Source organism: Thamnophis sirtalis, unplaced genomic scaffold (genome assembly GCF_051295495.1).
Source record: "Thamnophis sirtalis isolate CommonGarterSnake01/CBP01778 unplaced genomic scaffold, rThaSir2_p1.2 scaffold_12, whole genome shotgun sequence".
Taxonomy (NCBI): Eukaryota; Metazoa; Chordata; class Lepidosauria; order Squamata; family Natricidae; genus Thamnophis; species Thamnophis sirtalis.
The window spans coordinates 58,829,595-58,841,799 of record NW_028261392.1 but is presented as its reverse complement, the minus strand read 5'-3'; the positions used below and the strand labels follow the sequence as shown (position 1 = coordinate 58,841,799).

The window sequence follows — 12,205 nt, the reverse complement described above, 5'->3', positions numbered from 1 at the left end:
TCCAATGGGTACATATCACTTACAGGAGAGGTAGGGGACCAAATAATGGAGAAGAACACTGAGAAAAGAAGATTTATCCTGAACCCACTGAGATAATAGTATCTTGCTTCCTTCATATTTTTGGGGACAGAGGTGCTTAAATTTACTGGAGAGCTCGCACAGTTCCAATCAGCAGAAATGCCTTCAGACCATCCTATTTTATAGCTAGCAAATTGTCAGAATTCTGATAGTACTTCACTGAAATCTATTCTCCAAATGAAGTGTACATCCTACAAATAAGAAACTTCCAAGTCTCTCCTTTCAATTTTGTAATTTGAGAATGGGTCTATACTGCAGGCCACTTCAGCTGACTGTTATCTGCAGTTCAGCGGTTCAAATCTCACCGGCTCAAAGTTGACTCAGCCTTCCATCCTTCCGAGGTGGGTGAAATGAGAACCCAGATTGTGGGGGCAATATGCTGACTCTGTAAAACTGCTTAGAGAGGTCTGAAAGCCCTATGAAGCGGTATATAAGTCTAACTGCTATTGCTATTGCTAATTAAAAGGGGTAGCCACCTTAAAGACCATGTTCATTGTATGTATCTCTGTCAGGATCTGTCGTATTTACAATTCTTACAACCCCAACTGCAATTCAGACATTTGGGGGGTGGGGGAGGTTAATATGTGTGGGTTTACTTAGAATTGGTCTCCATCTTAAAGTCACTGGGGTAACATAACCCAAGAAAAAGCATTAATATGGATGGAAGTAAATGGCTCCCATACCTTGCATCTTTCTCAATTACAGATTGTTTGGTCTCTGGTTAGTAGCTTAGAAAACTTGGAGTCAATGGTAGGAGAAGGATTCCAGCCCTTAATCTCTAACCTCCATTCCTCACTTGTTAAATAAGCACTGGCTTATCACAGAATTATTGAAGCGGACATATTATATTCAATTTAGAGAGGGAAGAATTCAATATATTTTTAAAACCTTCCACCTTGACATTCTTTGGAAATTCATAAGAGTACTGGGAAATAAATTATAGGAAAAGCAATTTTAGTTGGATAAATGTTATTGAAGCTGAATCCAATACTTCTTGTCCTGTTTTAAGAGCTATGGTGTCCATATATATTGTATAAACCCAGTAAGTATCCTGTATTTGATGTAATTGTATTGACCACCTTTTTTATATATCAACTCATATTTTAAACTGAATAAAAATATCTTTATTCTCTACTGGACAACATTCAACTGAACAGAACACATACTGTTCATATCCTTCCTTCCATCTCTCTCTCTTTATCTTATACTTATCTTGAGTTTTTGATTCTTCTAAAGTCTTCAAACTGTTACTCTGCAAAAATATGCCAGGCACATTAGTAGAACTATATAAAGAGCCCCTCTGTGAGGGATATGGGCTGTTAAGAAGTTTGATAAATAAATATGATTATTGATGAGTAAATAAAAAAGATTTTTAACTGAAATGTAAAATTCAAAACACAGAGTTTAACAACGATCGTGTATACATGACTTTTCTAAATGTTTAAGACACTAATGAAAACTTCTGTAAACCTTCATCTATTTCATCGTATATTTATGTATAGGTAATTAGATTTAAACTGTTTGTATTACTTCATTTAAAAAACCCCAATCGATAGCTGCTTTGAGCACCACATCCCCAGAGGTGGTAGGTAAGACACAAACTTAAATTATAAATTAATAAATACTGTATATACTCAAGTATAAGCCTAGTTTTTCAGCCCACTTTTTGAGCTGAAAAAAGCCGCCTCGGCTTATACTCGAGTCAGTGAAAAATTTGCCCGAAATGGAGGAGAAAAAGGGGCGGGGCCATGCCGCTGGGTGACGCTCGTGAATGGCCCAGCGCCCCTGAGTTTCCCCTCCCTCTGTCAGTTTGCCGCGCAGCGTGCACCGCACCATCCCCCCTCCTCACGTTCTAATGTAATGCAGGGCTATCTTACGATTCCCTTCCTCCCCCTCCTGCCGCTCTGCAACGATGTCCCACCTCCTCCTTGTTATGGCAAGCAGCCACATAGCGATGTCCCACCTCCTCTGGTACAGTGATCCAATGATAGGAATCACTGTGCCGTGTGTCATAGGAGGCGGGACATCATCATCACAGCGGGACATCAGCATCATGAGGTGAGTGAAGTATTTCATTGAATACACCGGTATTGTGTGATAATAATTTGTTATGCAGAGCAAATTTTTACAATGGCTACTGTATATTTAATGGGCACAGGCAGGCTGTATATGTTATTCAATGGGCAATGGCATTATTGGTATCTATTTTTATTTTTGAAATTTATCGGTAGCTGCTGCATTTCCCACCCTAGGCTTATACTCGAGTCAATAACTTTTCCAGTTTTTTGTGGTAAAATTAGGTGCCTCGGCTTATATTCGGGTCGGCCTATACTCGAGTATATACGGTATAAGAGAGAATGTCAAATGATTTGTTGAAAGTATGATAGTAATCATATTTTTCAAATACGTTTGAGTTAGAGGGGAAAAAGTATCTAATGCACAGATAATTGTAGAGAATTCTTATGCAGAGAATATGAATTGGTCATGCTTGAGAAACATTCTAAAAACTCAATCCATCGAATAATATTCTTCTAAGTGTATATAATGTTAACTCACATACGAAGTTGGACTCTTTTTTTATCTTCTGTTTTAATTCAGCAAACAAGAGTGCTTGAGTATTGTAAATTTGAAAGTGAGGCATATTTTCATTTATGTTCCAAACACAGAATATCTAAAAAAAAATCTAGGCTTACCCATATATGCCAAAACCCAATTTCATTTTTCTCTCAACCATGTGGAACAGGAATCAGATTTCTATTTGTGAATGAATGGAAGTAATCACACCCTCAACCTGATGGTTTACGGATAATTCTTAGTGCTCTTACAAACCTGATTCTGCTGCTGGTCCCATCAATTGTAACAACTCTCAGACAGTCCCTCTTCTCCTAAAGCTTATTATTATTAATTATATGACCATGTTCCACCTATGTAGCTTAGGCTGCTATAAACTCTTGCAATTCGAAGGTTATACAGTACCAGGGGTGGGTTTCAAAAATTTTAGAACCTATTCTGTAGGTGTGGCCTGTTTTGTGGGAGTGGCTCGGTGGTCATGTGACTGGGTGGGTGTGGCTTGGTGGGCATGTGACCGGGTGGGTGTGGCCAACTTGGAAAATGTGGTGAAACTAATTTAACAATGCTCTTGCTTAGCAACCAAAATTTTGGGCTCAATTGTGGTCATGAGTTCTCTCTCTCTCTCTCTCTCTCTCTCTCTCACTCACTCACTCACTCACTCACTCACTCTTTCCTTCCTTCCTTCCTTTTGTCTCTCTCCACCTCTTTCTTTCTTTTCTATCTCCCACTTCCGTTTTCTTTCTTTTTTCTTTCTCTTTCTATCTTTGTCTCTCTCTTTTTTCTCTAACTCTCCCTCCATTCCTTCCTTCCTTCCTTCCTTTCCTGTGTGTATCTCTCCCCCTTCCTTCCTTCCTTCCTTCCTACCTTTTGGAACAGGTTCCAAAAGGTACGCCCTAATTTCATGAACCAGTTCTAGCATATCGGTACGAACCGGGAGAAACCCACCCCTGTACAGTACCCTGTATTTCTTTCTAGAGTATCTAGTAGAGAAATTGGCAGTCTAATGCCCTTCAAAAATATTTCACTTTAATTCCCATCAGTTCTACAAAAGGGCTATGGAAGTTGCAGTCCAAATCACATTGTCTACACCAGTGGTGGGATTCACTCACCTTCCCTACCGGTTTGCAAATGTGAGCACACGTACCACATCTGCACATGTGCACCGACTTCTGCACATTGCAGTGCTCACGCAGGACCTTGGGGCAGGTGGGCGGAGCCTCCCACAGCTGCCACTACCAGTTCGCCTGAACTGGAGAGAGCTTGCTGAATACTACCTCTAAGATTAGCACATTTATTTTTAAAGGCCTTTCCAGACTAAATTGAATTCCCTGGAATTAAGCATGATTAAATAATAAATGAAGAATACGTGTTAAGCTATTTACCATAGGTCGCAGTGACTTGGATCAAGAGAATAAAGCTGAAATACCTGAGATTTTTGTGAATGGTCAGTTTGGATCACTCAATAGCTCTCACCCTGGGTCACTTTGAAGAGATGGAGCAGAGCTATCTATATAAACAGACCAAACTCCTTGAAGTCAGAGGTGGAGGATTCAAACATATCAAAAAGCAACATTTCTGCACACTTCTCACTCTTTCTGACTTCAAGCTCATGATACGATCTGCTCTAAAAAAACCCACATAATGTGCAAAATACAGGAAGGATGCTTACATAGGAAGAAAGAGGGAGGGAGGGGTAGAGAGAGGGGGAGGGGAATCAGCTGAAATGCCACTATCTGAAGTTCACTAGGATAGGAGTGAAATAACCTCTGTAGCCAGGATCATACTTTTATTATTTTATTAATGCTACCCTCGAGGAATCCAAGGGCATAATAATAATCTGAAATTGTTACCAAAAGGGACAAGATTGAAATATTTAGGTAGCTTTTAGGAAGTAAAAGTAAATTAATCATCTTAACTCCATCAAATTATTTGTCTTGAACTTTTTCCTCCAAGGCTGATCTGCTAAAAACTGTCTACAATCTTAGGCAGTTCTAGGGACTACAAAAAATGATTCTTGGAGGCTATGTGTAGCCTATAAGCTTTGGTTGCCCATCCTATAACCTGGTTCAGACCCTTAATTTTTTGTAATACCTTTCTAAAGTAAAATGAAAACAATAGGCTTTAGAAAAGAGAAGACCAACATGTCACAAGCAGTTAAGCATGTATTGTGTTACATTACATTACAGCCATGTAATCTCGCTGATTACACAGCAGACTAATATGGGTATCCCTTCCAGAGAGACAATCAGTAACAAAAATTAGTCATTCTCACAAAAGAAACCACATTAATATCTACTTCAAAGAAGTATTAGAACTGGGGACGCAACTTATTTCTTCAAATAACAATGAAGCCGTTTACATGGATTGATTAACCACAGTCACAATGGGCTTCTAATTTGTGTAAGGTTGAATTTATAAATGACAGAATATTTTAGGCGTTGTAGGAAGTTATCATCCAGCCCTCTCCCAGAAAAATGAAATATCTTAGGAAATATTGAAAAGGCAGAATATTTCTCTGGATATGAAAAGAAAGAAACATATTTTGAAAGACAGAATAGTTACCTGTAGCTTCCCTGCCCATCCCCACTGTTAATGGGCCATTAGGACGGCCAAGCTAGTCCCTTTTACATAATAAAGACTTCTCCATTGCAGCCCCAGGGGGAATGGGAGTAAAGGCATGATAATATTGGCCCTTTACTCAACTGACCACATGGCATCTGAGAACTCAACTAAACCTGGATTCAAAACTCAGCCCAGAGAGTTGCTCCTGCATGGCCCTATGGGAGTCTGACAACCAATCAGAATACATTTCTTACACAGGAACAGGAAACAGAGAGGTGGGACTAGACAGGTTATAAAAAGCCTATCAAGCCCCTCCCTCACCCCTTCTCTTCTTCTCCACCAACATTGAAGCATGTGATCCCCTTTTCTGTTCAGGGCTCAAGCCATGTGGTCCTGTCCAACAATAAACCATCTTTCCAAGCAGCCTCCATGTCTCCAGTGTCTTTTTCCCCACTTGGAGCCGAACCCAGAAGGACATTTCTTTCATCAGTGTCAAGGAAGATGTCAAAAAGACTAACTAGTTGATCACCTACCCAGCCAATATTTCCTCATTTCAAATTAAGCAGGCTGGAAACAAACAATTTTCTGAAACCGGAAAGAATTATGGTTGTTGCTGAATATATTGCTGGATATATTGCTGGCACTATTAGTGGCAGAGTACAAAAAATGTGACATCTATCATCTCCTAAAGTCAATCCATTTTTCCCCATCTCACCTGATTCCCGAAACTGTTGGTTGTGACTCTCCCAGATTTCCTGGATCTGGAGAAGGCTGTCTTCCATACTCTGGATGTCAGTCTCAGGACAATTGCATTGTGGGTAATTAAACCCACATTGGCACCAGCAGTCATTATCTCGGCACAGCAGCTCCCCTTCTGAATTGCAGGTGATGTAACTTAGGGCAGCAACAACAAAGCGTTCTCGCAGGTACTCAGGTAATACTGCCTGAAGACCTATCAAAGGAATAGAGACTAGTCACAACCTTAGTACAGTAATATCAGAGGTGGGTTCCTACCAGTTCGCACCTATTCGGTAGAACCGGTTCGTCAAATCTACCGAACCGGTTAGAAGAGGTTCCACCAGTGGATCCAGAAAGCAGGCCACACCTACAGAAGAGGTTCCAAAACTTTTTGAAACCCACCACTGAGTGATATCCACGTTGTGAATAAATGAGTATTTTGGAAATCAGACTTCTGCCCTCATAGTTCTTTTCAGAGGAGTAAACATTTAAATATCCCTATTTATTTTTTCAAAATTTTGAATGCAAAAAGAAAAAAAAGAGGCAAAAATGGTAAGTTCAGCTAATCGTTGACAAAGTGGTATTTCAAAGGTAAGACTGATATTTGCAGAGGGTCATTTTTAGATACAAAAAAAATACTTCACACTAATTTTGTTTTGGAGGGCTAACTGGTTACATAGAAATGTTCAATTCTTTAAATTATATACTGATCTTCTGGAAATTACTAGGTAGTCTGCAAATATGAATACAGTATATTTTTATGATAGCAAAAAAAATGATACTATAACATTGGAAGACTACCCATCCTCACTTAAATATGCAGCAGCATGAAGTGGTTGGTTCCCCCTTTACAGCTAAACAATCATTTTACTGCTATGAATTCCAGTTAGGATTTATTTAGAAATCTAAACTGCATATATCAGTCGATATATTTATATGCTTAACTTTTCATTTGTTTCTCATTAAGTAAAATGACTTCAGTATTAATAACTTTATTGTATGAGACATGTATATGCACAAGTTTTATTTAACACACTGAAAATATCTGTTTCTATCTGTCCTATTTTTTTCTTCTTTTTATTTCTTTTTTTGAACATAAAATAATAAACACACCAATAAATGGCCCAAGCAATGAAATTATTGTAGTGGGGTCTGAAAACCTATCTTCCTGCTGATTAAAACATTTCTAGAGGAAAACATACATAATATTTCCACATTCTTCCAATATTGATCCTCAAACTTAGAATGCATTTAATAGATAGGCAGTACAACTAAAGCTATAATCACATCTCGATTAAAAAAAACTGGACAGTTAAAGATAGATTGATAAGAAAAGCTTAAAATGCAACTTTTTGCTCACCATAGCTGAAACACAAATATGTTAGAATAGTAAATGACTCTCTGGCAAGGATCTTAATGCAGAACTGGTCTGATGCTCTGTTGATTGCTGAATGTGAATAGAGAATGTACTGATGGTAGTGTTTTCTTTTGATAATTTCTGAATTATTTTGCACTAGAGAAGAAAGGTTCCTAAGATTATGATTATCACACTAGAGCTACAGGATTCAACTTCCTACTACAAAGTCTCCAGTGAAGCATACTGCTGTTAGGTAAGCTATACTGAATGCAATATTCTTTTTTTTTTTTTTTTTTGGCCAGGAACAATGCATTGTCCCTTTTCTTTTCTTTTTTTAGCAGATTTTTTAAAATTATTTTTTCCCTTCTACAACACTTTACAGTCATTACATCAACATTGTTGTGTCATCGTACCTCTACATGTATATAATATTTCGCTTCTATATTTACTCACTTTATACACAGTTCTATATATATTTATATATATTGTTTTTTGGCTTAATTAATTTTATTCTTGTTTTGCAGCCATTTGTACCAATTGTTCCAAATTTCATAATATTACGACTCTTCTTTATCTTTTAATTTCAGTGTTAATTTGTCCATCTCTGCACAATCCAAAGTTTTTTTTATCCCTAATTCATCCGAGGGGTTTATTATTTTGTTTCCAGCATTGGGCAAATGCTATTCTAGCTGTAGTTAGCAATCTGAATGCAATATTCTTAAGGATGGTGGATTTTATTTTTGAAACCAGTTTCTTCGTAAGCAGATCACAGATTAAGTCTTGGCCAGGAATGCTTCATATAGGAAAAGCCTAAAGTTAGATCATTCCTTTGCAAATGAGCTCCATCATATGGACACAGGAGACATTTTTGGCTTTTACTATTCTTTTGAGTTCATTTCAGAATGCTGGTAAATCAAGTGAAAATAGGACTGGTAGAACAGGACTGAAACTGAAAATGGGATTGGTAGAACAGTCAGTTAGATTCTCTATAGTAATACATTTATTTTGACTTGGTCCAGACTGATGGTGTTATTTCCACCAATTGTGGGAAAAGAGAAAATAATGTTTGCTGCCTGCAAATTGAGGAAAAAACTGAAACATCTCATAGCATTGGAAGGGAAGACATGTCTCAGTATAATTCCTTGTTCATTTAGCTGTGATTGGGTTCATCAATTCGGCTTTCTTATTGACTTTGTCTTTTCTTCAGTGAAGAAAATTGCCTGGAAATTACCAGAACAATTTTTTCTCATAATCTGTCTTTCTGATCATGTCTATCCTCCTCCATTCAAAAACAAGATAAATTCATATGCAATAATAATATTGGATAAATTTGTATCCAATAATATGTGCTGGCAATTGGACACATCATTCTAAATTATATTGGCAATATTGAGAATATTACTTAAGTAATGCACACATTTTCAAAGCATATTTTCTTCAGTTGTAGACCATGTATTTGCAATCAACAAATTTATAGCCATATCAAGATATTTTAAGAAGACACTGTAAATAACACCTCTGATCAATTCACACTCTACTGTAGCCATTAGTAATTATTAATATCGAACGGGTAATATAAGAATCTCTCTCAATTCTGCTAATTTGTGAACATCTCTGCAAGGGATTTGTGAACATCTCTGCAAGGGACACAATCCCCAGGAATGTACATCTGAGCACTTAAATTTTAGTAATCCTAATTTATATCTGTAATATATTCCAAAGCCAAAAATTGCAATTGGGCAATATGCTATTTATTTATTTATTGCCATGCCTTTGAGTCAGCTTTGGCTTCTGGCAACTGCTTAGACAAATTAATTAGGACCAGCCAAAATGCCATCACACAATTTCTTCAACTGACTTTTTTGTCTAATTATTTATAATTAATTTTTACTTTGGCTAATATAAGGTCAATTAAATTTCTTTTACTTCTGTTCTGTATTAATCCAGGAGCTGTGCTTTTTGTTCAGAGCACAGCCTTTAGATTTTTTAAAATTAGGGAACGGGGATGAGATGGGGAAGTCACTGCTAAAATGTCCTAATGATCTGTGATTTAGTCTAACCATTTTGAGTCTAAACTACAATTTATGTCCACGATATCTAATCAAATGGGATGAGGTCTACTTACTCTTTATCTCACAGCCTAAAGAAAATTCTAAGAACCTGAAATTTTACATTATTTCCTCTGATGGACTAGCATAGTTATTCTTGTGTATGTATATTTGTTTGTGAATGTATTACATGCTAATGAAATGTTATACAGTATATGTATATGCGTGTATATATGTGCGTGTATGTGTACACACACACACACACACACACACAGAGTTCTGACCCAGCTCCCCAAGCATGACAAACCCTCTGAAGTTAACTCAAAGATTCCCTTTTTTTGTCTTGTAAAATCTTTTATTTTTCCATTTTCACAACATATAGTCACATGTATAGTATTACATAGCCAACATCATTTTGTGTTATTAAATGTTTGCATCAATTCATCTTTCCATCAACTCCCAAAACACAATTATTTAGCTCTTCTGCTCTCCATACACCATATTTATACTTATCCATTTCTTCTCCCTCTCTCTTCTCCCCTTCCCTACCTCCTTTCTTCCCTCTGTCAGCCTTCCCTACTCTACTTCCCCCTCCTCTCTCCTTCTCCTCTCCCTCTTTCAACTCCTAATTTCTCTCCTCCTCTTCCCCCCTCCTTGCCCTCTCCCCATCCCTTTCTTCTTCCCTTGCCTCTCTTCTTTTCTTCCCACTCTTCTCATTTACTTGGTGTATTTCAGCTTCTGAGCAAGCTCCATTTTATGTTGATGGTATTTATAGTTCCTTTTCAATATACATATTTCATTTTAACATCCTTTCTTGAAAAAAAAATAGAACAAAAAAGTATACATATATAGTCATTGTACTTTTAACCACCACCCCCAGCCTAATTTTGGTTGAGATGCAGACATGGTTACAATCCCTAGCTATTCTCATCATTATCTTTATATAGTTATACATCCTTACATGCCACCAATTTGTGATTCTGTCTTAAAATCTCCCACTGTAGATATATTCCATGTTCCCTCTCAATTTTTCCATAACTTGGAATAAATTATCCTTAAATTGTCTGTAAATGACACACCACGCTGTTCAATGTTTGTTACAATTCCCTTAATCTATTATGTAAAAAAACAAGCAGTAAACATCCCACTTTATTCATCATCTTAAAATTTCTATATATATCCATGTCTCATATATTTTAACCAATGTTTAGTTATCCTTCTGTTGTCATTTTCAGTCAATTTGCAACTCACTTTGATTATCATGTGTAAAAGTAAAACAGAAACCTCTGCTTTACAACCTCTCCATATCAGTTTCATATTTATCCATATTCAATATATTTGACATTTTTAGTTATCTTTCCATTATTATATTCAACTAGTTAGCAACTCCATTTTATTTTCATATTTAGGAATAAAACCCTTATCTTACTTTATATTTTCCCATATCTAGATATCTGATTTTTTCCTAGTAAGTCTTTTGTCCCATTTCTCTGTTCCTGTCTTCCCCCTTTTCTTTGTTTTAACACCTCCACTCCCAACAATTTTCCCCAAACCACTCTCACTCAAGTATTTTATATTTCTCTTTGTTGAGGCACAGCCTCCACCTTCAATTTTCTTTATACCACTAACAACCTTCAAAACCACTTTTATCTACTTTTCCCCTTTTGTTGGGACATCTCCTCTTTTTACAGTTTTCCCTATACCACTGCCAAGACCGATGGGGTTTTTTGTCTGCTTTTTATTTCTCTCCATTTCTCCCCCTTCATTGTCTTGCCCCACTTCTTCTTCTTTGAATTCTTCTTTAGAGCTCTGCTTCCCTGGGTTCAGAATTCTATTTAGGCTTAATTTTAATGATTTTACTGATTTATGCATATTTTTCATAATTTCACGTAGTTTTAATTCCCAGTTTTTCATGATGTCCAGTTTCAAAGTTATAGTTAGTTATACAATCCTTGTTTCAGAGTTCTAGTCCACCTTAGATTTATCTACTTCAATTGCTGCGGAAAAAAGCAATGGGAGGGGCCATCTTAGTCTTTTGTTCTTCCTTAATATCCAGTTCCAAGATTGCAGTTAGTTGTACAAATCTTATTTCAAAATTCTGGTCCACCTTAAATTTAATTAATCCATCTACTTTGAAACCAGAAGAGAAGCTAACGTCATCTTAGTCCGCAGCAAGAAAAAAAGAAGAGGAAAGGAGAAGAGGAAAGGTAAAGAGGAAAAAAAAACCTTCATAATTCCCAGGTCCGATACATTCTTTGCTTCAATCACTGCTCAAAATAAATAAACTTATAATAAGTTTGTAATCAGCCAAAAGTTTTTCTCTGCCTCTACTTTTCCAAATTCTGATTTATGGCAGTTGGTTAATTAAAACTTCCCACACAGTCAAGGTTAAGTTGTCTGTTATCAGTAAGAGGACGTGCGTTTTTTTCTTGGTTATATTAGCTGGAAGAAATTCAAACAAAGTAAAAGTATTGGCTTCTGTTTAAGATCCAAAGCCAAATTAAGAGTTTATAATTGGGTGGGTTTGTCACTTCTCTGCATTCTATTCTTCTGTTTTAAACAAAGAACTTCGGGGGGGGGGGGGGCTGGTGTTACAACCCTCCACCTTCCTTTCTTCAGGAAAAAAAGTTCCAATCTGACCATCAGTATTATTTATGTTCTCAAGATTTCTTTGCCTTTTCCAGATTTAATTTATAGTTGTGAGTTAGATAAATTATCTTACCAGGCCTTTCATCTCTCCCGGTCTGCTCCATATGCTTGACAAAAATCCAGCTTCTTGTCAGCCATGTTAATGACTGATGCTCCGACTCCGATTCATAGGCAAATCTCTAACCCATGAGGGATCAGTTGC

General features: G+C 36.9%; 1 protein-coding gene across 1 annotated transcript in view; it reads right to left on the bottom strand.

Moving 5' to 3' along the window:
* BRINP2 (BMP/retinoic acid inducible neural specific 2) overlaps nt 1-12,205 on the bottom strand; it is a 156,829-nt gene that overhangs the window by 17,485 nt on the left and 127,139 nt on the right. The window contains exon 6 of the mRNA XM_087726799.1: nt 5,927-6,163. Coding sequence (XP_087582925.1) covers nt 5,927-6,163 — 237 coding nt within the window. The remainder of the gene's footprint in view (nt 1-5,926; nt 6,164-12,205) is intronic.